Source organism: Ixodes scapularis, unplaced genomic scaffold (assembly GCF_016920785.2).
Source record: "Ixodes scapularis isolate PalLabHiFi unplaced genomic scaffold, ASM1692078v2 PGA_scaffold6__148_contigs__length_123643588, whole genome shotgun sequence".
Taxonomy (NCBI): Eukaryota; Metazoa; Arthropoda; class Arachnida; order Ixodida; family Ixodidae; genus Ixodes; species Ixodes scapularis.
Window position 1 is genome coordinate 32,483,614 of NW_024609881.1, and position 27,060 is coordinate 32,510,673.

The window sequence follows — 27,060 nt, forward strand, 5'->3', positions numbered from 1 at the left end:
TGCTTGTGCACGAGTCAACACGCTGCAACAACCAATAAGTTCGCGTAAACCGAGCTCGCAACTTTACATTGGTGTTGCTGGTGAGCAAGTGTGTATTGTCCATTGACGAAATTATTTTTAGCAACAGTCGGGCACTTGCGTGAAGAATGTCGCACAGTTCGGCGGACAACACGTATCGAAACCAAAACTGAGTGGCCAACTAGTTCCCACAGTGCACTGCGTGGTATTTCGCCGCGATGGGGCGCGTCGGTTTTGGAAGAAGTCCGCCCTAAAGCCCCTCGATGTGTTTGCGCTCATCTTGCAAGTAGCGTCAAATGCGCGAGTGCACGAGGCCCATGTCTCGAGCGGCCCTTGGAAGCAAATGGCGGCGCAGCACTGAAATGAGCGGGCCTTGGAAGCGAATGGCGGCGGAGCACCCGCTCATGGCACGTGTCTCGAGCGCTTGCACAACAATGGTTGGCGGTACTTGTAAAAAACGCTTTTATCAAGGGGCTTTAGTCCGCCCCCGTGTGAACTGGGAACGGGAAAGGCATTTGAAGTCCGACTGGGAATCGCTCCAACCAGTTACTTTCCTAACTGGTCCCAGTTCACTCCATTCCCAACTGGGAGTCAAACAGTTGACTCCCAACTGGGAATGGTTCAAACCAGTTGACCCCTCAGCTGGTCCCAGTTGGACTCCTATTGGTCCCAGTTGACTCCCTACTGGGAATGGTTCAAACCAGTTGACCCCTCAGCTGGTCCCAGTTGGACTCCTATTGGTCCCAGTTGGTACCAGTTAGTCCCAGTTGAAACCAGTTGAGGTGCCAACTGGTCCCAGTTAGAAATTTTCGCCTGGGCGCTAGCTTAAAAATTCCAAGCGCATTTAGCGGTTGCTAATGACTATACGATTTGTTATGTGCTTGCCTTCTTCGTGACTGAGTGTGCCGAGATAATTTCAGAACCACCGTTCAGACACAGATCTTGGGTGTCGGTAAAAGCTCATACAAAAAGGATTCGCGGAGAGTAGGGCAGGCTTAAGAGAAGCTCATCGAGATAAGCTCACCGGAGATAAGCTCAACGGAGATAAGCTCACCGGAGATAAGCTAACCGGAGAAAAGCTCACCGCAAAACCGGCAGATGCGGAGAAAGGCTGACCATTTTTTTTTTAAACTTGGCGGATTTTGCGTCAAACGTGGCAATTTAACACAATTCGCATTCATCACTTCATTAAAAATAAATCAACTTTTTTTTTGCAATATTCTTGAAGTTCATTGTGCATATTTACTAATTCCTCAGATATTAGTAATCTCTCATTCTGTATATTAATGAAGCCGCAAGTATAAAATCAGAACATCGTACACCAGTAAAAGAAACAACAATTTATCGACAGCTGACAGTGCGCCGTCGGTAGCTCTGTCAGATAAAGAGGTTCAATTTTTGCAAGCTAATATGACTAGCGGTGTGTGAACCGTTTCAGCTCCAAATATTGTGTAGTGCCTAATGTATAAGTAGGTCTTCGCTAATGTAATCAGTGGCAGCTACGCTGTTCTCTTTCTGTTAATTTGACTAACAAACCTTTAGTTTCGAGAACAGCTTCGTCCGGTCGTGTTTGTTGTCTTCACTCCGTCGTCGTCGTTTGAGCTGTTTTCATCATGTAAAACGCTTACCAACTCGCCCTACTCGCTACCTTACAGAAGACAACTTCTTATGTAGGTCACGAGTAACAACGGTGACAGTGTGCAGCTCTGAAGGCCATGGGTGGTTCGATGCAAGAAGGGCACTATCACACAAAGGCAACGTGTGGAAACACCAGCACGAACGGCTAGAAAAGAAAATGTTCATGTCCGTGGAAGAAGAACCCTCGATATCCTACTGACCGTTTTATCCTGTTTTCAAAGGTTAACAAAAGCTTCAAAGATAATTTCAGGCACAGCGTTGTTGCGTGCGCACTTTCGAATTTTGGGCATTTACAGTTTTGAGTTTTAGGCTTTAGGCAGACGTACATTATTAAGTTATCAAGCTTTTTCCTGTTCTTCAAGTTTATAAAGTTTTCAGTTAGGCTTTAGTTGCCAAGAAAGTAAGCCACAAAAAACACTCGCCCGCAATTATTAATTTGGGAGCAGGATACCCAAAAAGTTTAACAAATAGTATAGAAAATGACATTTTCTTTTTTACAAAGCTGACGAATTTTAATGACAATAAATTGATATATGTTACGCATAATCACGCAGCCTCCATATCGGTGAGCTTTTCTCTGCATCCTCCGGTTTCGCGGTGAGCTTTTTTCTGGTATTCGAGGCTTGTTAGCTAGGGTAGCTAGCCGATCTCGGCGTTTGCGAAAACGTAATCTCCAATCGGCATAAAAGTTTAGTGGGAGATATATGACGACACGAGGACGACTTCATACCAACTTCTGTGCAGTCATGCGCCGACGCTGGGCTCAACTGTGAGTATCCTGTGAGGATGGGCTTGTTTGCTCAATGAGGTAACACGAGGCGGATGTTTGGCAAACAAAATCTCAAAGATACAATCGGGGGATGAAGGGACTAAGTGACGTCTTACTACGTCTGCATACGCAGGCACAATGTCCGGCATGTCGGGAACCAAAAAAAAAAAAAAGCGCCTCAGTCTTCCTTCTATATCGCTCGAGAATGCTTACGAGTATTGTACATTCGTGGGAAGTCGGACAATTGAGAACGGAAGCAGCGCATTCGGTCATGCGTCGTGATGGCGTAATTGAAGCTCCTCAGTCGAAACCGAACCTGAGTGGCCAACTAGCTCCCAGGGTGCACTGTGCGGCAATTCGCCGCTACGGGGCACTTCGAGTTTTGGAAGGCCCCTGATCAGCGATGATGAGCTGTTGTGTGGTATTCTGTAAACCGCCTAACGACGGAAAAAAGACGTACCTTCGCTCCATTGCCACTGGACGCTAGATCAAGTTCGTTTCTGGACCGCGAGTGCCGCAAGTTACAGATACAGTCGTCAGAGTAAAGTAAAAAGTTGCTCAGAGGCACATACGGCTTCACGCACATTGCAATTGCAAAACACATCCACACGGCGTCGATTCTTGATCGGTATCCAAGCGTACGTGCGAAGGCACAGAGACGCACCACTTCAGCATGCCAAGGAAGCTTTCATCACGCCGCGAAACCAGCTCAACTTTCTTTCGACAGGTTGTGCATTTTTTCTGTGGCACTGCGCTTCCGTAAAAATTTCCACATGTTCTCAACGGCAAGTCTTACCGCTTACACAGGGTTTTAAAAAAAATTCTTTGGCAAATGACAACGAAGGAGTAGAAAACGTGTGTTCAGCATGCTGACTCCAGCCTCCGCAACGCTTGCGAGAACGCGATTTCGCCGCATGCAAGATGGCCGTCCCGTAGCCGCACTCGCACTGCATGGACCAAGCGGGGTAGCTTCTCTTTGCCTTCCGATGGCTCACCAGCCCGACGACCCGGCGTACTACTAGCCGTGTACAGCACGAAACACGTCCTGCTGAATGAGCACAGCCAACACCACCTAGAATAATCAAAACCTCCGCATTGCCTCCTCTCCGTTCATGAAAAGTCATCACAGTCAGCCTTCGACACGTGGATTGAACACAAGCCCCAGCCGAACTCCGACGCAGCCCTCGTGCCCAATCTCAGGCCTCTATCAATCTGACTGGGATGATGGTGCGATCACATTGCGGAGGGGCTTATCTAGGTGGTGTTGGCACAGCTCGTATTTACTAGCTTATATATATAAGTAGGCTTCGGTGTTTTCGGATAAATCAAAATAACGCCCGCCAGTCAAAATATTGTCAATTCGAATTTATCCGATAAACTCCGAATTTGAATGTGCAATGCTACCCCCCTTCCCCTCCAAAAAAAGAAACACGAAAAAAACTTTATTTCGCATTAGGTTCGATCAGCGCAAAGGGTGAATGGTCCAGGAAAAATGCCGCCACAGTTATCTTGCAAATCTCGGACCACACTGTCAAAAGAAGTTTAACAGCTGATTATCTCGTCAAGGTTCATAAAGCCACTGATTTAGATGAAGGAGAGGTTGTGTTTTTGTAACGGTGAAAGCTACGGATCATAGAGATTGCATAAAATGGGCAAGAGGCGCAGTTCAAACTTCTATATATTACCAACTGAACACGAAGTCGTCTATTAAATGGCTAAAGTAGTCTATTAGACGTCTAAAGACATCTTCGCAAGACGAGCAAGATGTCTAAAGATGTCTCGGCAAGACGTGATATAGCCTAAGACGTCTGGAGTCATCTTGTAGCCGTTCTGTAGACCTCATGACGCTTCCTCTCTTTTGGGCTACAAGATGTCTTGCAAGGCGTCTCCTAGACATCTTAGAGACAGCTACAAGACGCCCAAGATGCGAGTCATCTCTTTGAAATGTCTTTTAGACGTCTACGTCAAGATTTCTTGAGACGTCTTGTAAAGATGTCTTATAGACGTCTACGTCAAGGTACCTTGAGACGTCTTGTAAAGATGTCTTTAGACGTCTTGCGTAGCCCAATACGTCTCTAGCAATTAGTCGAGCCATTTCAAGCCGGCTATGAGACATCTTGTGCTCAGTGGATTATATCCTTCACCACTCCACCTCGCGTGGCAGTATCAATGTTTATCAAAGTAACACTTCTGTGCAACTTTTGTTCTGGAACAAATTAGTGTTGCCAATTGCAATGGCACCAGTGCCAAATCCAGCTGAAGAAATATTAATTTATATACGCGCGTTTTATGTTTTATTCAGATATTTATCTTTTTTTTTATTAGGTATGTTCACACCGGCAATGTGCAGCACTCGCGCGATAACTTTCATCACAAAAGCGACCATTGCAGAAAGCAAAACCAAAAAAACGAAGTTTTTTCAGGCAGTTGCTAGCTGACCCAATGCAGAAGGAAGATGTAGACAGATTCCTTCTCATTGATATTTTCATTTGCATCAACCCTTTTCCACGAAGAACATCGCTTTTGCACGATGACAGCCATGTAATCAACCACTGCCGCTCAAATCATTGACCATGCATTAGCACCCGTTACAGATTCATAGATAAATTGAGCGTATGGTTTCTCATGAACTGTTCCCGAAGCACTAGCTCCTCTAGCAGACGACAACGTTGTGGCGGTGGACGTCCATCTGAAGCTGGAAGGTTTCCTAGCAAACAACACTTCGAAAGCAGATGACAGCCAGTTCCTCCGGCTCTCGCATTTCGCACAGTGACACAAACGCTCCGGTCGAGTGGTGTCACGTGCGTCGCTCCAACGCTCCTATTGGGTTGCATTGACCATAGCCTTCACAGTTTGCCAAATTAAGGCTCGTTCACACACTTGTAACCAAGAACGACTGAGAGAGACAAGACCGGTTTTTAAGCCTCTTGCGACGTCTTAGGACTGGGTGCGCTGCTGCAGAGCTGGTCCCAAGCACCGGTTTCCCTAGGAATTAAAATTAGGGGGGTGTCTAGGTTTTAAGGGGGGTAGGGAGAGGGGGGGGGGGGAGTGCACCCACGTAGGGGAGGTTTAGGGAAATCACTGGTCCTAAGACGTCTTAAGATGCTTAAAAACCGGTGTTGTCTCTCTCAGTCGTACTCGGTAACAAGTGTGTGAATGGGCCTTTATCGTGAAAGCTGGTGTCAGTGGCGTAGCCAGGGAGGGAGCTTCGGAGGCCCCAAGTCATAAATTCCAAATACCTCAACCCCGCCCGCCCCCGCCCCCGCAAAAAAATTCCTGGGTCCGCCACTGGCCTGTATGAACGCGCCTACAGGGAGACGGGAGGCACTTTTTGGGGGCTGGGCAATCTTTACAATGTGACTATCATCATCATAACACTGTTCTAGAAAACTGGGAGTTCGCAAGCGACCTAGATATATTCAGTTGGATTTTTTGCTAGGCTATAATGACAAATATCATTTTTCAGTTACTGTGTCATAATAAAGTTAATATGAAGATTATTCCTTTCATCTTTGACTGTAAGATCTGCATGTGAGCTGGGAGCTGACATGTCTGCGAAGCTACATTTTATAAATCAGGCATGCGATTACAAGTCACCTGCAAAAGACTCCTCTAGACTTCTGATACGGTCCGTGATCTTCTTGAGTTGTTCTTTTTGACCTAGGAGATCTAACAAACAGTTAGCTCACTGAGTGGGCATTGACTGCTATTAGTCACAGACAGAATATAAAGGGAAGAAAGGCTCAGCTTCAGTGCTTCCGTCTACAGCGAAGGCAAACTTTCTACCTTCGATAACACTTCGGCATGTCGAGCGCCTTGAGCGTGTATGTGCAGCCAAAGCACACCATAAAGCATGCTAGCGCGTGCTGGAAGGTGGACGTGCGAAGTAGATATCCCGCCTCTCTCACTTATGACGTACTTCTAGCTCAAAGCCTCGCCGGACACCACAATGTTGAACTTTCGCCCTATATACTTCCTTGCGCAAAGGCAGTGTTTTCCGGCTCGCTTGAGTCTTTTTCTGTCATAATCGACTGTGTCCGCTGAAATACTAGGCAAACGTGTGGAACTTTAATTTTTATACATACCGGTCTTTATTTGATGTGCAGTTGAGGCAATGCTCGAGAAATAACACTGATCGGCTGCGAAGATGATTCTGGTCACCGCAAGAGCGATATCTAACTTGACCCAAACAGAGCGGGCTAAAACATCATTCGCAGACAGTTAACGCAAACAAATAATGCGGTTTGTCTGTATTGAATCGTTGCTCGCAGACGAAAATGAATCAAGAAAACACTGCAAATCGTGTGATAAAAACTAAAAAAGAAAAAGTTTTTATTTATTACAAATTGACTGCCGTGGAAAAGTGAAAGCAGACGCGAGCCAAAATTTTGACTGTCAGCTATTTTGATGCTATTTCACGTTGAAAGCGATTGACACCCCTTGCTCCCTTTGGTAATCTCAAGTCGTTTCACCGTAAATAGCAGACAATCATTATTTCAGTCTGTGCCAGATATCACTTTACCGTGGTACTCAGCTAGTAGCAGACAATACACTTTTTTCTCAGTTTGTTAGCAGACAACTTACGGTGTTTTCTTGTTCCATTTTCATCTGCAAATGGTGTTTTATAGCAGACGAACCGTTTGCGAACAGTCTTACGTCGCTCCGCTGTTGTGGCGACTACGAAAATTACATCCCGCTCTCGCTGTCGCAGAGACCTAAATTGGACTCCGGTAGATGACGCCGGGACGACTTTGAAAGGGATAGAAGCATAGTAAGCAAAGGGTTTATGGGACCCTAATATGTCCCTGGTCGAACTTATTGACTTCTATCGTCTACGGAGTCACAGACTATGCATCTTTGTTTCACAGATACCAAAAAACTATGCCAATAACTTATTGTCTGCACGCAAACGAATGGGGACAGTGACTGATCCTGTTCCTCAAGATGACGTACGAAACGCGGCTTTTGAATACGGAGAAATTAGGTGCATGCATCCGTATGTTGGTAACCTTAAGAACTGGAAGATAGGTGCTCGTTTCTAAGTCTGAGAGCAAAAACTGCAGAAGGAACAAATGATAGCGTGGGCCACATCGCTTGGCACCAGTGAGCACAGGTCAATCTTTGCCGCCGTGCGCCGGTGTACTTATGGAAGTGACCGGCACATAGGAGCAGTTAGCCAGGATGGCTAGGTTAGACAATTTTTACAGCGAAGCTGTTTATGACTAGGGTTCCGTGGATTTTTTATGTGTGTCAACAAAACCTCGCAGTGCCCTCTCTTTGTCGCAGTACCGAGTGCTTGCATGCCTAGTTTCTTTCCGCTCTCCTGGGGGGGCGGTCCTGTTGTGCGTTTGTGCCTGTGCAAATCAAACTTTAAATCAAGACCAATGGTGATCAAGATCTCAGCACCAGGCTCGTACTGCTTGTACCAGATGCGTTTTCCGCCCTGCGACAACGAACATTGCGGGGCAGAGAACGCATTGCAAAGACACAGGTACTGTGCTGCAAAATTGGACAACTTTTATGGAGCATACGCTAAATTCAAAAGGGACTTTCTGGACAGACAGTTTCAATGTAGTAGTTGTAAGGTGTGTGATTAGTTCTGGTTTGACAACGACTTGACCAACATCGGCAATGTGCAGGATCCTTCAAAGCGGACTCGTGCGCTGCAAGTGTTGTCGGAGACCATTTTCACTTTATTGATGACCACTGATCAAGACAATAAATGTGTTCGTACCTTTGTTCAAAATTCTTTGTCATGTCTGTAACGTGTGCTAAACAGCTTTGCTGGTTATCCACCTTCACAGAGTGGAATGGCTCAAGATTTTTCATGCACTTTTTAAAAGGTCACACAAGTGACGTAATGGAGCCTGATTGGTGGTGTCAATCGCCTCCAACAATCAGACGCCATTACGTCATTTTCGTGACCTTTTAAAACGTATACATGAAAATGCCCAACCTAGCCATCCCGGTGAGCACTGAAGCATAGGGTCAGCACTTGATATGCCCTTTCCTGATTTTCAAAACGTTTAAAAAGTAGCGGGTAAGAGCCCAATGCAACACGGGCACATATGCACTAAAGAAGCCATGAAACCATTTTTTTTTTTTGCTTTTGCTAAATACTACTTAGCAGGGCCGTACCCAGAAAAAAATTTCGGGGGGGTTTTCGTGGACATCGGCGGCCATTTTGAAAGTGTCTATTGTCTTATTTTCGCCTACGAATCATGTGCATCGGTGGCATATAATGGAGAGTTGCAGCAAACCGGAGAACCGGTCCCGGTTTGGTATCCGGTAGCCGACCGGCGCCACTGCGCGTGCGCAGAGGTGGAGATTAAAATCGGCTGGCTGCAAGTGCACCGACCAGGGCCGTACTCAGAAAAAAAATTCGGGGGGGGGGGGGTCAGAACCCCCTAACCCCCCCCCCTGGTTTCGGCCCTGCTACTTAGATTCACTCCCAAACGTTAATAACTGAATAAACTTGCCTAAGTTTTTTTGGTTTTTTTCTAGGCAAAGGCAGTTGCCAAAGAAATTCAATAAGTATGAGCATCACTCATCCCCTCGATTCGGAGCCAGAAGAAGCGACCAAGTGGCCCGATGCCCACCCTATGTTGCCAACGTTATTCATACCCGCTGGGGTTGGAAGAGTAGAAAACACGTGCTGAGTTCCAGGCCTTGTTAGAGTTTGGCTGTGGTTTGGCTAATCTCACCGCCACAGTGGTTAGACACAAGCCACTACCCCAGTGTCCGTCGAGGCATTGATTGTTATGAGCCAAAGTCGAGTGATCACGCAGTTTTTGTGTCCAATCTATAAGCCGTGCTGAACTGTCATCAGGCATCTAAACGGTATTAGCGCACACGTAGAGAGAAGAGAAGTGCACTATCCTGTCTCTTCTCTCTTCCAGTGATGAAAGTGACATTTGACCTTTTTTTAGCTTGCAAAACATTGGTTTGAAGCAGTCACTCATTCTTCTGGAGCAGATACCAACGTCAGTGCGCACATCGCTTAAAAATAATATAAAGTGATTGCATCACTCAGTGGGTTAATATCTGATGATGATTGAGGGTTCCTCTTTGATAGCGAAGCATATTACGTATTACTTTTTGTAATAAGTATAGGTAAGGTGCCAAATGCACACAAGCTTTCGTTTTAGAAATAGGTATACTAGACAGAGAGGGTTCCTTTCACAATGGGTACTCAAACCATTCCTAAAAATTAATCATAGCGCAAAGCTTAGGTTGGTATAAATCTTTTCTCCTCGCACTTTTACAGCCAGTTGTTATATATCCTACATATAAAAGTTCAGAAAAATGCCTGCAGAAACCAGGTAGTTGATCAACAAAAATGCGTCCCCCCAAGTTTTTGTGAACCTACTAAGCTCAAGACTATAATTTTATGGGCTGCCAAAACAGCCACCCACAAATACTGCCACACACGTGGGCGAGTGAGCACGTGCGTGGCCGAGTGGTTACCACGCTTGACTTTCGTGCGGAAGCCCAGCGTTCGATTCCTGGGAACGACGAGTCTTTTATTTATTCTTTCAACTTAGATTTTGGGTAAATTCGAGAACCTTGTTGCTTGTTCGAGGTCCGAATCTTCTATACGCCGAACCTTTTACTCCGATTGTTCCAGATGCCCTTGCGTGTACGTCAGGAGCTCCGTGCGACGAGCCGCAGTCAGTCTCACTCCAGCGCTCGATCCTGCTGTATCACCAACATCGACGCCCGCGACGCTAACTTACTTCTATATTGTTTTGGGCGCAAGCTCGCCCCATTAAACATTTAGTGGTTATTCTTCGCCTCATAAGTCGCCATTCGTGACAATATCACGAAAGCCTATACTTGTGCAAGTGACACTGCTCCTTAGCAGCTTTGGAACCAGAGAGAGGTCAAAGTTTGCTGTTCTTTCCATCGACAACAGCACAGGAACGACCTTAACTACGATTTGCTCAAATACAAACTGGCTTTCTTTTTTTTTTTTCTCAGCGCAGATTTTTAAGTTTGAAAATCAACCTACCACCAAAACAAAGAAAAAAGAAGTAGACCTGGGATAGTACTGAGCATAGTTACTGAACCTATCGCGCTAACCCACGCACTCACCCATGTCAGCCGCTGCACCTAACACTCTGGTGCAAAGCGGTGAAGCTCGACACACGCATGCCGGTCCAAGGCGGCAGAGAGACATGCGGCAGACATGATAATTAAGTGATCTCATCAAGAGTGCAAGACCCTGGTTCTGTCTTATCACAGTATCCACCATCTAACTATTTTGTAAAATTTTCTCGAGACTTTTAGCTCCTGACATCGCCGAAATAGTCTGGAAATTTAGACGATGTCGGCGATCAATCCAACAACGCATCAACCAACCAGCACGGTAGACGAGCAATTTCAGCACTTTGTTTCACCTTAATTTAAAGCGCAGTCGCAGCTGCGAGCCAATGGGACCAACCAACGTCAAAGAGCGATTTCATGGCATTCGTCCACTTTCCTGTGCGTTGTCTTTCATTGACTAAACGAATCAAGTGCAGCGAATGTTCCGCGACTAGCGCCTTTAAGTTGTATGTGTTTGAGCTTTCGACTGAACCCTGACCTCAAATAAAACAAACTATACATTGAGTAGAGACGTTGTGATTGAAATACATATTTGTACCATTTTTGTTTCTTCTGCCTGCTTTAAATATTAGAGTCGACCAATAATATCTTCCTTTATTCTCTTCTCCGCTTTGCCCATCTTGGCGCAGGTGTGGCGTAATTTTTAGAAAAAATGGCGCTTTGTTGCAAGACGTAGCAGACATTCGTTGACGGCGCAATTGGGCACAGTACTTCCCTCACTGCTCTTCTCTCTACGTGTAAGCTAATACCGTTTAGATGTTTAGTTACCAACTAGCCCAATTATCTGCTCTTTGACAGTTTATGTCGTCAGACGGGTGGTTTCAATCTAACAATTACGTCATCAAGCTTTGCGAAGGCAAGACCTAAAGGAATAGTCCCCTTTTATCCTGGCATTTTCACCAAGGACAATAAGGTAACAAAAAAACCACCCTCTTTTCGTCCCCTTTCTTATTGTCCTTGAGCAGTTTCGGCCCTCTGAACGTGACACTGGGCGCATGCTCAGTACCTTAAAGTGCATTAGGCACAACCTTTTAAAATAACATATATTACAAAAGGCAATTGATAATCAGAATTACAAATATATTCCTTCAATTTCAAACCTCAAAATTTGTTTTAATGCGAGTAGCTGCCAGATAACTTGATACAGAGCAGGTGGTGGCATGATTATTGAAAGGTGCCTGGCCTGCAGAGTCGGACATCATTACCAAGCTTATAGCGGTATACATGTTTTGCATGGTTAAGTTCATGGCTGGAATCCTTGAAACATCCAGTCCAAAAGCAATGAAATGAAAATGGAATGCTACAGAGCTGTTAGTGCAATGTAAAATTTATTTCACCTGTCCTCTCCCATCTCCCTGTTTTGAACTTGATCTCCCCTACTCATTATGCCAAAAAACAAACATCACATTGAAAAGCTGCAAATCTGTCTACGAGTGGCAGCTTTCCGCATCATGAAAATTCACAGGTTGCCTCCACTTTCTCACCTCCTTCAGCTGTACGTGGTGGACGCAGGGTGTGGTAGGTAGGTAGCTCCTCGGGGGCGTTTCGGGGTACTGCCAAGTAACATGATAGTTAGGCTATTTAAACCTTAATTGTAATGCATGAGGCCACCACAGATAGCCAGAGGAATAAATCCGGAGGCTCTTGCATGAATACTAACTGTGTGAAGGTGTTACAGAAAGAAAATTTTGAATGCATTTTTGAATACAATTTGAATGCAGCTCTTGGACGTATAACCATCCCCATTTGCTGCATGAGCACCACCTCCAAATGCATGACAGTCAGGAATGGTACATACCCTATAGGCAATATATAATTTTAAAGGATACATAAATATTCATCAGAATATCAAAATAAAATGCAACTTGTCTCACCCATGTGTGATGAGCCTGCAGCTTGGCTGAAGTACGTCGCCGGGTCGTACCCTTCAGTTTGGGGAACTGTTAGAAAGGGGACAATGTACGTTCCTGACAGTTTTACAGGGAAGCTGTTATATGCTAGGGTCTCAGAAAAAATGTGTCCTGACATATCGACAGAAAACTCCCCATCGGTCGTGGCAAGTATGATTAAATAGAAACAAAGAGGGGGCAACCAGAGTGAGTTAGCCTTCCTAAAAAAAAATTGGGTTGCGAGTATGTTCATACAGCCTAGAACTTGGTCTGCCTCAACGGGCGACGAGTCTTCCAGCTGTAGATGAGAAATTTAGCCAGTGCAGTAGAAGCGCCAGCCTGGAGTCTTCAACGTGCATAACGCGGTAGTGAAACACGATCGCACGTCGGTACGATGCTCATCCAAAACTAAACGGGCAGGGGCGGGGATTGAACCCAGGATCCCTGGGTTCCGCAGTGCGAGCTTTCGCTCCACGTGCTCCGAGCAGGTGTGCGCTAGCCCACTCGGCCACCGATCCCCCTCAGCCTTCCCTGGTATTATTAGATAGTGAAGTTCTGATCCCTTGTTATCATCTCTAGGCATCGTCCTAGAAGTTGTCCTAGAAGTCGTCCTTGAGGTCGTCCTAGGGGCGTCGTCCTCTAGGCGCTGTCCTCAAGGTCGTCATAAAAGTCGTCCTTGAGGTCGTCCTCTAGGCGTCGTCCTCGAAGTCGTCTAGGCATCGTCCTCGAGGTTGTCTCAGAAGCTGTCCCTGAGGTTGTTCTCTAGGCGTTACCCTCGAGGTAATCCTTGGAGTCGGCCTCTAGGCATCGTCCTAGAAGTCGTCCTTGAGGTCATCCTAGAAGTCGTACTTGAGGTCGTCCTCTAGGAATCGTTCTAGACGTCGTAAAGGTAACAGCTTCACTGGTCCTCCATTTTCACTTGAGGTGAAAGAGCTCTAAAATAGTTTTAATAATAAAACTACAACTGACCTGGTACCGGGATTGGTGGCGGCACAGGGAGTGGTGGAATTAATGGAGCTGAAAATAACATATGAAAAACAAAAAAGTTCACATAAACCTTCGACTGCACGCAGTTCTGTAGGTTAATGCAGTCTACAATGTGTAGTAACCTTTTTGTTTCACTGCTTTGAGGGTGTGATTTGACCAGTGCGTGCATGGCCTGCATGTGACGAAGGAGACTTTTAGAAAACCGTTACCGCATCCCGCGCTACGCACTACCACGGCCTTTGAAGCATGCTTTTAAAAGAGACCCTGACACTCCTCAAAATTAATTTTTTTTGCCAGGCGATTCATTGCGGTGTGAGAAGACTACCCAATCAATATTTTGCTACAGTGTCGCATATATTATTAACAAAGTAAAAACAAAACAAAACTGCTCGAAACCGAAACTGACTGGGGAGGAAGAACATAGAGGAGGAGAGAGTTGGCGGAAGCCACGCGGCTGTGCAACTTTTTTTTCTCCCATCAAGGTTTTTGCAGCTTTTTGGAAGTCACAAAAAATGAATATCATATTTCTTTACTATTTCTAATACTGTGTGCATGCCTTCAATGACCCACGACTTTGATTATATTTGGTGGTTGTGTCTAAACCATAAAAAACGACTCGTGACCACTGAAAAAAGAGCGAGCGCCTCACAACGGCCGGTTCTAGATCGTCAGTTTCCGGGCGATAAGAAAACGAATTTCGAGCCACGAATTGTTTTCTGGGTGGTTGGGCTCTCATATGTCATGTACAAATTAAAACCTCGACGAGCATAAATATCCTGTCAGTTTCCCTTTAAGCGTGTGTCCGAATGATATTGTGAGTGCAAGACACGCGCTTAAAAGCATGCTTCAAAGGCTCCAGTAGTGAGGTACGCAGAACATGGTAACGGTTTGCTAAAAGTCCCCATTAACGCACCCTTGTAGTGACCATTTCTACATTTTCTTGCAAAAATCAAATGTGGGGGCACTAAATGTATGCTGCAGATGGTATACACTCTCCAAGAAGACCACCACGATGGAAGCTGGTGTGACGTCCATGCTATGCCCTGTTTGATTGCTAAACCCAACGTTACTACAGTTGGGAGCAGGTAAAGAACCCAGAACAAGCTCCTTCCACAAAGCGCCCTGCACTCTTTTCACTTTAGCTGGGCAAACACTGCAGAGGGAACGAGTCCCTCCTTACCTCCTCTGCAGCGTTCGCTCTGCTAAAATGGAAAGAAGGGAGGGCTTTACGGCAGAAGCTGTTTCGTGGTTCTTAACCTTTCACTTACTGTCAGTGCTGTGTAAAGTACATCTACAAAGTACCTGAAGTAAAGTACAAAGTAAATTGGAGGTTATGCACTTCAAGTAAAGTAGTGAGTAGACCGAGTGCAATGTGCGTGAAGTACTATAAATACAAAAAAGTTAAGTACAAGTACATTTTATTGCCCTCTTTTGTTGTGTCCTTTGATTTCCTTATACAGTGCCTTTTTAAATTGGTATGCGTTGTCCCAGGGGTGATCGCGGTGCATCTGTGTCTCTCGGAAGTGGCGGCGAATATTGGATAACGTCGAGTGGCTACAGAGTAATTATTTATCGAAATGGCGACAAATTCAGATGCCCCTCCTACTTCTGATTTTGGTGGCACTTGCACTGGCTTGCGCCCAAGGGGGTGAAATGGGCTAGGAGAGATCATGACGTCAACCCCGTAACTTCCTCAAGCAATCGTCTCGTGGAGGAGTGTCCCCTCTTAATTTTCTAACATCGTCGCTTGCGCTGACTGAGCGAGAAGTAGCGAGATCTCAATGCTGGGAAAGCCGCCCCCCCCCCCCCCAGTACAAACGGAGCGATGCGTCGTTTCCTTGCGTATCTAATGAGTAGAATATCCATCCCAAAATTTCTTCAGAGTTGACAAAGCATCATTTTGCGATACAAATTTAGCAAGACCAAATTCGGGAGTGTACTTTAAGGTCAAAAATTGTACTTTCCTCGGAAAACACAGGAAAAAATACCTCAAGTATAGTACAAGTATATACTGAGACAATGTACTTCAAGTAAAGTACAAGTTTTCTAAACCTACCTGAAGTAGTATCTTAACTCCAATGTAGTTAAAATACTTCCCAACACTGCTGACTATAGATCAACTCAGTTGCACAACTCATATAGAAAGCGGTTGTCTCTAAACTCATAATGGTTTGGATGATAGGAGGCCAACCTTTGGGGGAGGGTGGCACTGCATGTGGAAACAGTGTCTGGGTTGTCCCACATAACTAAGTCGAAGTACAGTCGAATCTCGTTAATTCAAACTTGAAGGGGACCGAAACTTTGTTTGAATAAAGCAAAGTTTGAATTACCGGGAGTTTCCTCCCATAGAGACGCATAGGATGGAACCCACATGTTAGTTTGAATTATCCACAAGTTTGAATTAAGAGAGTTTGAATTAATGAGAGTCGACTGTACTGTTGTTGCGTGAACCTGACATTGTGAAGGTGTGCTTCATGAGAAAAATCTATACAATTTGGAGATAATATGGCTGCAAGCAATATAAAAAGAAAATTAGGCAAAATTAAAAATTAAAATAGTGCCAAAGGGACATGAGACAAGTAGTAGTAGACAGCACCTGTCCTTTCTACCTCGTGTCCAGTGTCTTACTTGTGAGATTTTAATTTTGCATCATGATAAAATAACTAGGTCAGCAAAATACTCTATTAAAGTATAAAAGAAATCCAAGAAAGATATCCTACCCTCCCCATGATGGTACCCTTCACTGTCGTCCGAGTCGGATTCGACCCTCTTGTGCGTTCTCCTTCGTGTCCGCGGCGGAGCGTCAGACTCAAGGTTCGACGTATGCTCTGCCTGATCCAGCCTTGCGAGGGCCTGCTCTAGGGTATCTAAATGACGAGGAATTGCATGAATATCGGGGTCACATTAAATTACAGTTATGTGCTTACAGTATGAATGAATAATTTTGACTCTCAGTGCTTTCCAATCGGGGGTTATGGCCTCGTTTCTCCTAACCGCATTCACAATCTCCAGTTTGGTGGTGTAGGGGGGCCAATGGCACCACAGCAGGTTCTCCGACTTTTCGAGCCACCAATCGGGCACAGCATACGTGCTGCTGTCAGCTAGAAACTCAACGACATGGTACCTGTAAGTGAAGTGAAAGTGAAAGTTTATTGGGATTGTAACGGGCCAAGCCCGGTAGGGAGGTAGTGGCAAAAGGCATTTCTGCCTGACTGGGCCTGTACCCCCCACAGTTTACAGAAGTGCAAAAGGTGGCACGGTATACAGCATTGTTAGCATTCTTTTCTGCCTAAATATACATGCCTGTGTATGTAAAATACCATTTCATGCAACACATAAAACAAAAACATAAAATCTGTGTAAAAGTATTTAAAAACATGTATACTTTTTTTAGCAGAGTAAATTAAATAATAGCACCAAGTCTCGCTTTACTTTCAAGTTGTACACATGGATCACTTGAGAGCAATGGCACAGTTTAAAAAAAAAATAAAAGATTAACAGTTCCAAAAAAAAAAGTTTGGTGTAAAATCAGATTTTTCTTTTTATATATAGCAGGCAAACAAAAGGTATTATGTAGAATGCGATTATTTCCCTCAAACTGTTTCCATCATACGCTCCCCATTAACTACTTTTAAATCACTCACTGTGCACTCAGGGCATTGAATTTGGACACTGCAAATGCTAGTAATCTCAGTGGGAAATTTTCAAGACAAGGAAAAACTGCTTTTTGCATGGGCTTTGTTCATTCTATTCTATACACATTTAGTTTGAGTAATATGTGAAAAGCAGATCATATGCACAAATTTAATCTAGAACCATACACAAAGTGCCATTGAAACATAGCCGCTGGTTATATCTCGAAATGCGCGCTTAGCACATCAAAAACCTCTATTAGGCTTTTATAATGTAGACCTACATTAACCATGCATTAGAGTTGCTCCTCTCTGCCAAAGGTTTTTAGACTTGGCAGTTTTTTTAAAAAATCTATTTTGAAATTGTGTCCAGAAAAATAAAAATGCATGCTCTTTGAGGATTAAGGAAAGGAAGGCTCAGGCACCAGGTGTTTTTTCCTTTCTCATCCAGAGCCATACATGTATGTATACATACCATTCGTGTGTGTGTGTAGGGGACTTTTATAGAGCGACACCCGGCACGGCTGTTCACCAACACTGCCGTAAGGCCGCATATGCGCAGTAGCTACGTGGGCAGAAGCAACCAGGCTCTCTGTTTTCGCCATTGCGTTGTGTGGAGTGTGCTCGTTGTCGACGTTGTAGAGGCGCTTCTAGATTTATTTGTGTGTCATACATCCTGTCAACATGTCGTATATTATGCCCGACTATTTGAGCTCGCTACCCGACCTTGAACGGTAGTGGTGTCAAGACAAACTGTGTGGATGGCATTGCCTTCCAATGATCCATACGCCGCAAACAAGACCTGCTGGACTTCCCACGTGAAGTTACTGGCACCGACATCAATGGCTCACGTCTGTTATATATTGATTGTTATCGATTGAATCAGACCCCGACCCATGGATTCAGACGGGCCGCAACATGTGTGTGTCCCACACAGCTAGGCCTGACTTTTTATTCACGAGGGCAAACCGCCACTAAGAGGGCGCCACTAACATGTCGATATATACATATAACATGCCGCCACACAAGTAACAAATGCACAAAAATAAAATGTCCGACTGGGTTTAGTACAAGAACCTTGATGGAATCTTCACAGGTCTTCCTGAGCGAGTCTGGCGGGGTTGAGCTTGTGGTGGCGAGTCTGTTGCATTGGACTGACGAAGGGAGGTGCTGGCAGTGGGCGAGGAGTCTAGAGGATAGTAGTCCTCAGCCGTCAGTCGGGGTTTCCTCGGGTCAGCTTTCCGGTTGGGCTTGGGCTCTCTGGAGTCGATTCTCACACGAAGGTGATGGCGGTTACGTGCGTAGCTCTGGCCATCTGGCGATGTCACCTGGTATCTTCGTGGAGCTGGACCCACCTGTGTCACAACTGCTTTTCTCCAACTTTTTCCATGCCAAAACCAAAATGGCTGGTTCTTCTGAAAAGGAGGCATCTCTTTCGCATGCTGATCCGCATGTTTATGCTGTGCACGCTGCCTTGCTTGAGGCTGCTTGGAGAATGACTTGTGTGGATAGTGTGGCAGCAAGCTGCTTGGACAGGCTGGTAATAAAGTCCTTATTCTTCTTCCCATCAACATTTCTGCCGGAGATGGAAGACCGTTACTTGGCGTTGCTCTGTAGGTCATCAACACTAGTGCCAAGTCCTTTCCTTCGGAGAGAGTCTTAGTCATTGTGGCCTTGATGGTTTGTATTGTCCGTTCTGCTTGTCCATTGGACCTCGGAAAGAGTGGTGACGATGGGTTGTGGACGATATCCCACTCCTTGTTGAAGCTTCTATACTCCACAGAATCAAATGGGGGGCCTTGGTCACTGACAGCTTCACTTGGTGTGCCGTGGCACGCATACAGCTCCTTGAGCACTGATATAAGAGCAGATGCCGTTGTAGTCGACATTTTCTTGACTTCCACAAACTTCGAGTAATAATCTACCACAAGCAAATAAGTGGTGCCACCGTGGTAGAAGAAATCCATGGCTACTTTCTCCCATGGGCGTATTGGCAAGTCTCGGTCAAGAAGTGGTTCTCTTTGATTTGCTCCTTGGTGGCGTTGACAAACTTCACAGCTGCTGATCAGCTCCTCGATGTCCTGGTTTATCCTAGGCCAGAAGACGCTTTGGGAAGCCAGGTTTTTGCATGCGACAATGCCGCGATGGGTCATGTGAAGTCTAGAGATCACATCCTTCTTGCATGCTTCTGGCACTACTAGTCGTTCGCCATAGCAGATGAAGCCATCGGTTATGTAGAGCTCACTTCTTCTTGAGTAGAAGGGTCTGACTGACGGGTGGACCTTTGAGATTTTCTTTGGCCAACCGTGCTCGATGTAGGTCGTTACACGCTTCAAGACCTCATCTGCTGCCGTGCTAGCTTGGATTTCAGCCAGCTTTGCTGTGGATGCGTGAACCAATGTGCAGACCAGGACACCATGTTCCTCGTCTACTGTCTTGATGGTCTGCGCTGGATTAGGTGCACGAGACAGTGTGTCAGCAACTGTCAGGTGTTTTCCAGGCACATGGACTAGCTTCACCGTGAAACGCTGGATACGAAAGAGCAAGCGTTGGAGTCTGGGGGAGATTTTGTAGAATTCCTTTTGGTGCAAGCCGATGAGGGGCTTGTGATCAGTCTCCACCACGACGCTTCGACCACAGATGTAGTAGTAGAACTGCTCACACGCAAACACTACGGCCAACAGTTCCTTTTCTATTTGCGCGTAGCGCTGCTGTGCCGGCGTTAGTGCTGCTGATGCGTATGCCACTGGATGTCCGTCCTGCAGAAGGATGCTGCCAATTCCATATGAGCTGGCTTCGGTTGATATCACAATTGGTCGCGCAGCATTAAAGTAATGCAACACTGGAGCAGTGGTCAGGTTGTCTTTGATCTCCATGAATGCATTGGACATCTTGCGAGTCCAGTGCCATGCCACGTCGGACTTCAGGAGCTCACGCAGAGGTTGCGTCTCTGTTGAGAAGTTTGGAATGAACTTCATAAGGTATGTTGCCATTCCGAGAAATCGCAGGAGCTCTGCCTTGTCATTTGGTGGTTGTAAGGCCTGGATTGCCTTTACCTTTTCAGGGTCAGGAGCAATGCCTTCTCGGATAAGCTGGTGACCAAGGTAGGTTACTGTAGACAGACCCAGCTTGAGCTTGTCCTTGTTTAGCTTCAGATTGTTGTTGCGTGCTATTTCAAGCACCTTTCGCAGATGGGTTGCATGGTCACTCTGTGTTCTAGAGGCTACCAAGATGTCGTCAAAGTACGGCATCACAATGGTTTGGCGCTCGAAGATTCTGTCAATGGCTTGCTGAAAGAGCTCTGGAGCTGTGCTGAGTCCAAACGGAACTCTGAGGAACCTGTACCGACCCCAAGGTGTTGCAAATGTGCACAGGTACGAGCTCTCTTCATCAAGAGCCAGCTGCCAAAATGCACTTTTGGCATCAAGCACTGAAAACAGAGTGTACCCAGATAGCCGCGCAGAGAGTTCTTCTGGAACTGGAATGCGGTAGTGCTGCCGCTTAACTGCTGCATTTAGGTTTCTTGGATCCAGACAGATCCGCACATTTCCATCTTTCTTTGTGATGATGACAATGGGATGAACCCAGTCAGTTGGTTCTGTCACGGCCTTGATAATGCCATTGTCCTGCATTCTTGTGAGCTCGGCCTTCACAGTTTCTTCGAGTGCACTTGGCACCCGGCGAGGGGCAGTCACCGTAGGCTTTACATCCGGTTTCAGGCGAATGCTGTATTCTCCTGGGAGTTTGCCGAGTTGCGAAATCCCACTTCTGACACCATGTTATATATTGATTGTTATCGATTGAATCAGACCCAGACCCATGGATTCAGACGGGCCGCCAACATGTGTGTGTCCCACACAGCTAGGCCTGACTTTTTATTCACGAGGGCAAACTGCCACTAAGAGGGCGCCACTAACATGTCGATATATATATATATAACAACGTCGACGTTTATTCAGTTTTTTCGCCACGCCACTTCACAGCCCACATGGTGTAGGCGTACAGGTCTCGAGGCACACAATTACTTTGAGCCCCTTTCCGCGCTGCCGGTGGGATCAGCAAACTGTGGGTCTGCAGAAGTGCATTTACTAATTGATTAAATACACACAGCGTCTTTAAGTCAAGGTATGATATTTTTCTTACCCTCATGACCACAAGGCACGACAAAAGGTAACGCTTTTTCTGTTCTGTCGCCGGTCACCTTCCACTTACTATAGCTGTGGTGTAGGTGTTACCGAAAGAAAGTAATGAAATATGTTACTCGTTACTTGCAAATAAAAGGAATGCATTACATCCATTGATGTGAAGTAACACACACGTCACTTATGCATTTTTTATTTATAACTTAACAATAGCGGTGCCTTTTTTTTGTGCCAGCATTTTTTGACATTGGGACAAAGGGCAGGGCATTGTTTTTTGTTTTTTTTAAGTGGGACTTTTTGAATAGGGAAAAGACAAGCAAAACGTTGAAGGTAGGTGAAATGTAGTGCAACAATTAATGACTTGGCGCCTATACTTCATATCAGTTTAAGCCCAGACGCAGCCGATGCTACGAGCTAACGGGACAAATCAAGCAACGTCAAAAGAGGAAGTCACTGAACCTTTCTTGTTTATGATTCATTCATCGATGATAGAACAGATACAGAAACATGACAAACACCATGATGGTGCGCTTTTGATGCTATTCAATTAATCCCATCAGCTCGTAGCATCGGGCTGAACATAAAACGAAGCATGAAAGCAAGCGTGAAAAAGAATTACTTTTTTCAGGTCTTGGGGAGATTATATAATGATTAACATAACTATGCTACGCATTATTCTTTACTCTCCCAAAAAGTAAGGAGTATAAATGACTATGTTACAGAAAAAATAATGCATTGCCGCCAACACTGGTAGCGAGCCACCGACGAGCGCTTGGTCGGTGCTTTGTGCGCGAACACCGTTGGAACAAAATCTGGGTGGTCTCAATGAGACAACGGTTTCCCTGCATATAAGCAAGCCTCGAGACGGAGATTGAAATGGAACCACACTTGCATTCAAGAAAGTGCTTGCCACACAAACGGTCGTCCTCGTCCCAAGACCATTCTTTTCGATCCGCGGATATTACCACCTTCTACACCTTTCAGAGTCAGCCGAGAACTTGTGGAAGCTCACTCCGAGGAATTTTCTGTACCTTTCGATGCAATTAACAGCTACACAGCTTTGCCGCATGTTGAAATGCTACGACATCCATGCAAAACGCGCGCCCTTCTGCCACCCAGCTCCGGCGCGATCACAGCACCTCTGCAGCTCCGCGATGTCAAGCCCGACACGTGGGCTTGATGTCACGGAGCTGCGGCGGGCCAGTGCTGTTACCTTAGCAAGAAAGTCGCCAAATTTAGTGCGTTTTCAGTCGTCCTAACGACTTTTCTGTCTTTTTGGAGTCTTGGTAACTTTACTAAGGACTTTTATCTTTTTTTTTACAGTTAGGTAAATTGTTGTTACTAAAGCTACATAGAGACTCTCCAGTGGCTTTCAGATGACTGCTCCGGACGTCACTCATTTTTTTTTTCCTCCTGTTGAGGGTGAGGGTGATGAGAGGTAGCGGTCATGCAAAGACATTCTCAAACCACGATAGAACCACTCCCCTTTTCAGGGATTATGTAGCAGGTGTTTGTAAAATCCTTTTTGAACGTCGCAAAAAAAAAAAAACTGCAGGTATTGACGCGAGCAGCTTTGTTTGACAAGTTATGGAACAAACCTGCTCACGACGGTTAAACTCCAGGACAACTTCAGTGTGGTTATCGAAGATAACCCCCCTTTGAGGATGAGGGTTTATAAAAAAACTGGTAGCTACATGAATTCAATGCAGTCTTTTGCTGTTTTGCTCCTGGTTCAGGATCTTCTCGCTAACGCCTTGGCGAGCTTGTTGGGAATGGGACGGCCGGCGGTTAGTTTCCGCAAATAACACAAGCGTTGAGGTTTGCCAACTTGCTGGACCTAGCGTTATTATGCCTCCCAAGTACAATCACCACTATAGAAAAAGTTGGCAGTCTTCACCCGAGTTTAAAGGCTGGTTACGTTCTGTGGAAAACAAAAGCACAAAACCATCCTGTGCCTATTGTGGGAGCGAATTTTATGCGAAGCTTTCCGATATAAAAAAGCATGCCACCACCACCAAGCACTAGAAATCATCCAAACCGTACTACAGTTCTTAAGGAAAGAGGCTGCAGTTTCCAGCCGCAACCGAGCCTTCTTGCGGCAAAAGTGAGGCCGGTTTCTGCCTGTTCATATGCGAGCATTAGCGATCCTCGCGACTGACCACCTGACAAAACTCTGCAAAAAACAGTTCATGGACGGCAAAAGCACAGCAGGCTTGTGCATGCAGCGAAACAAGTGCACGGAGATCATTGTGAACCTGTTCTCTCCGCACTTTGTAGAGCTCTTGGTGGCCGACATTGGGGACTCGAAATACAGCCCGATCAGCGATGAGGCTACAGATGTTTTCACTACCAAGTTGCTGGGTGTAGTGGTGCGGTACTTTAGTGCTGCACAGAAGAGCATTGTGAGAATATTCATGGCGTTAAACAAACTGGACGATGGCACGGCTGTGGCTATCATCAGGCGTTGAAAAGCCTCCTCATGCGCATGAGACTTGACATGAAGCGTCTCCTCAACATTGGAGTTGACAACGCTTTGGTGAACACGGACGTAAACGGTGTTTTCAAGACAATGAGGCGCGAGTGGCAACTCCTGAGCTTGATAATGGCAAGACATATGTGCCATTCGTTGCAATTGGCACTTTCCCACGCTGTTCAGGGAACGCTTCTGAGGAACGCAGACTTCTTGGTGCAAGAGGTTCAGCGCGCCAACAAGGCCTACGAGAGGAACGACGCAGATCCTGCGAGGCTTCTTGAAGACCTCACACTCCCGATAAAGACGGTATGTAGCAAAGTGCTCACTCCAACGGCGGACATCGATAGCCCATTGATGGTCACCTAGATCCCAAGCCGTACTTGGGATACGAGTTCGAGAAACTAGTGAGCACGCTGCCAGCTGTTCCTGAAGTCAACTTGGTACGCCAGCACTGCGTTGTATTCACAGTTAAGCTAACAGCTTTGGCTGGACCTACCATCGAACTACAAGATATTGCAGGCCATGGCATGGCTGTCTGTGGGAGCGTGCCTGCAAGTGCTCAAAGAACCTATTATGGAGCTGGCAGAACTTTTTGGTGTACAACCAAACAAGATAGATCTCGTGGACACCCAGTGGAAGATGCTAACCGTGGTGAGTGGGCGAGCACCACTGACACCATTGCGTTTTGGTCTGAGCTCCTTGCATACTGCGATGCAGCTGGCTCGAACCAGTTTCACGAACTCGCGCACCTAGCAATCATTGTGCTCTCCTTGCAACACTAAAACGCAGAGGTGTAAGAGTCTTTAGCCAACTGAGCGTTGTGAAAACAAAGCAGAGGAATTCTCTCAGCACTGGCAGTACAAATGCCATCTTGAGCGTTCGTAGTGGACTTTGCCGTCTTGGGAAGTGCTGCTATACTTATGACCCTCCCGACACAGTGACAAGTTGGAACCATGCAAGCGTACTCCTCAGCTTTCGCATCTGGAAACGGTGCATGTGCACAAAGCAATGGCGAGTCTGCAGACGAGGAAACATTGTGATATAGAACTGTTGCTCAATTTCTTGCGTATAATACAGTTCAGCGACTTGAGTGAAATGTAGTTTCCAATAAAATTATTTCATATTCTATTGTTACTAGCATTATTGTGTTAATATATTATATAAACATTAGGTATCATCTGTGAATGCAGTAGGCTGTTGCTGAAAGCAAAGTAACAAAGTGAAGCCAGTAAATCTCCCTCGGTAAGGCACCATGGGAAAGATTCACGCACGCCAAACGTTTCACTGCCTCGCGAACGTTTCGGAAATATTTTCATATTCCGATTGATCAGTTCATTCACCACTGGAGAAAGTAATTTACAATATTGTTTCAAATAACAAAGCCCTTTGCGTGTCTTATGCAGTTGAAGAGCTAAAAATTAAGCAATTCCGGAAAAAAAAACTCGTCATGATCATCACTCGACTTTCAGCTAAAACTGGTCAGACGGGGCAACTTTTCCAGCAATTTTGAGGTTGCTGGCGAGTTGTTCCCTAGCTTTTCCTAGATCGACGAGAACGAGTGAGCAACTCAGTTGAAGCGGCTGCAGCCAATCAGAGACGCAATATTTTCACGTGACACCCCTGTAGTGATGATGACAGCGATGACAGCTAAAGACTTAGTTCTGGTTTGGAATGGATCGTTGTCGGAAATAAACAGTTTCAGAAAATTGAGTTAGTATTCTCAACGCCGGTCAGAGATATAAGAACGCATTTTTAGCGCGTAGCTGGGCGTCTAAACAATGAAAGAAGAATCAAAGTTAATTATGATGATGATGATTGCAAGTCGGCCTCGCGCATAGAGATCATGCCTCGCGACTTCGCTCAAAATAAAGTTAACAGCACTGGCGGCGGCGCTGCGATCGCGCCGGGTGTAACGCCCCTCAATATTTTGAAAAAACAGAGGGACTTTAGCCGCTTTACCGGTGTGGGCAGAAGGCCGCATGTGGCATGTTTTGCATGGGTGTCATAGCATTTCAGCATGCCGCAAAGTTCTGCAGCTGTTAATCGCACTGAAAGATACAGAAAAAGTAGCGGAGTGAGTTTCCACAAGTTCCCGGCGGACTCTGAAAGGCGCAGAAAATGGATATCTGTGGATCGAAAAGAATGGTCGGCTCGCGAGGACGACCGTTTGTCACTTTCTTGAGGGCAAGCAAGCACTTTCTTGAAGGCAAGTGTGGCTCCATTTCAATCTCCGTCTCGAGGCTTGCTTATATGCATGCAGGGAAACCGTCGTCTCATTGAGACCACCCAGATTTTGTTCCAACGGTGTTCGCGCACGAAGCACGGGCCAGGCGCTCGTCGGCGGCAGGAAGTACAAAGCGTTACCTTTTGTCGCGCCTTGTGGTTATGATGGTAAGAAAAATATCATACCTTGACTCGAAGGACGCTGTGTGCATTTAATCAATTATAAAATACACTTCAGCAGACCCGCAGTCTGCTGATCCCGTTGGGTCAAAATATTAAAGAGACGACGACGTGGGCCGTCGATGTCGGTGGCAGCAACTTCATCTTGGAAGTCCAGCAGGCCTTGTTTACAGCGTACAGATCGTCGAAAGCAACGCCGTCCACGCACAGTTTGTCTCGATAGCGCTGCCGTTCAGGCTCGGGTAGCGAACTCAAATAGTCGGGCATAACATACGCTCTTCAATCCCAGTGCAACTGCATAGTCCACCAGGATCTGGTGTCATTAGCGACCTCAGTTCTCGCCACTCCATTGACACGTTCGGCTGTCTCCTCCGGCTGGCCGCCATAGCAGCCATAGCTGGCACGTAACGTTCACCCAACCTCCTTGGTTCACCCCCGGAAACATCCTTGATCCCCGGCCTGGTCGCTTCTGCCCAGTGTTGCCAACTACTTTTTAGACAGGGCGCTAAGCTGAGGTCAAAAAAGCGAAGTGATGTTTTTTACTGTTTTCTTTAAAGGAATTAAGCACTCAAGAAATGTTCCTCTCATGTCGGGTGGGAAATTTATTTAGCTATCGGCCCTGCTGAAGTACTTCTTAGCAGCATATCACAACGATCGTGTTAGAAAGTAGAAATTTCTATAAGAAATTAAAGGGCGCCAGAGAAGTGACCTCCCGTACGCTTGGCAAAGTCGAATGCTGGGAACCACCTCAGGAAGCCGCGTAGACACGTTCATTGAAACAGATCTGGAATCAACAACGCTGAACTCGGGTGATCTCCATGAAGATGGCTTCTTTTCGGCACACATAATGGGAGCCCTAGGCACTCAATCAAGATATATACTTATCGCATACTTTTTCACCGGTGTATTTATATTAAATACAAACGTGCGATTGTCACATAGACGACAAGGAAGAGAACGTCTCAAGAGACGTTCTCCTTCTCTTCCTTGTCGTCCTTCGACT

At 45.9% G+C, this 27,060-nt stretch overlaps 2 protein-coding genes across 2 annotated transcripts; one reads left to right on the forward strand and one right to left on the reverse strand.

Annotated features, from left to right (window-relative positions):
• Positions 1-18,129: 18,129 nt before the first annotated feature.
• LOC120840006 (uncharacterized protein K02A2.6-like) lies at positions 18,130-20,290 on the reverse strand. The gene is made up of 4 exons (XM_040210436.1): positions 19,850-20,290; positions 18,640-19,483; positions 18,395-18,454; positions 18,130-18,209 (listed from the first exon to the last, which is right to left on the reverse strand). The coding sequence occupies exons 1-4, from the start codon at positions 20,288-20,290 to the stop codon at positions 18,130-18,132; spliced, it is 1,425 nt and encodes a 474-aa protein (XP_040066370.1).
• Positions 20,291-23,310: 3,020 nt separating this feature from the next.
• Positions 23,311-23,649, forward strand: LOC120840007. Its single transcript, XM_040210437.1, has one exon. It carries the CDS (start codon positions 23,311-23,313, stop codon positions 23,647-23,649), a length of 339 nt encoding a protein of 112 aa, XP_040066371.1.
• Positions 23,650-27,060: the final 3,411 nt, after the last annotated feature.

Bases quoted from the DNA above. Each gene is read 5' to 3' on its own strand.
- LOC120840006 (XM_040210436.1), bottom strand. From the start codon at position 20,290: ATGCCGTACTTTGACGACATCTTGGTAGCCTCTAGAACACAGAGTGAC. The intron at 18,455-18,639 runs GTAACGGTCTTC...CCTCCTTTTCAG, and splicing joins GACCTACAGAGCAACGCCAA to AAGAACCAGCCATTTTGGTT. The intron at 18,210-18,394 runs GTGGGTCCAGCT...GCCCACTGCCAG, and splicing joins GAAAAGCAGTTGTGACACAG to CACCTCCCTTCGTCAGTCCA.
- LOC120840007 (XM_040210437.1), top strand. From the start codon at position 23,311: ATGCGAGCATTAGCGATCCTCGCGACTGACCACCTGACAAAACTCTGC.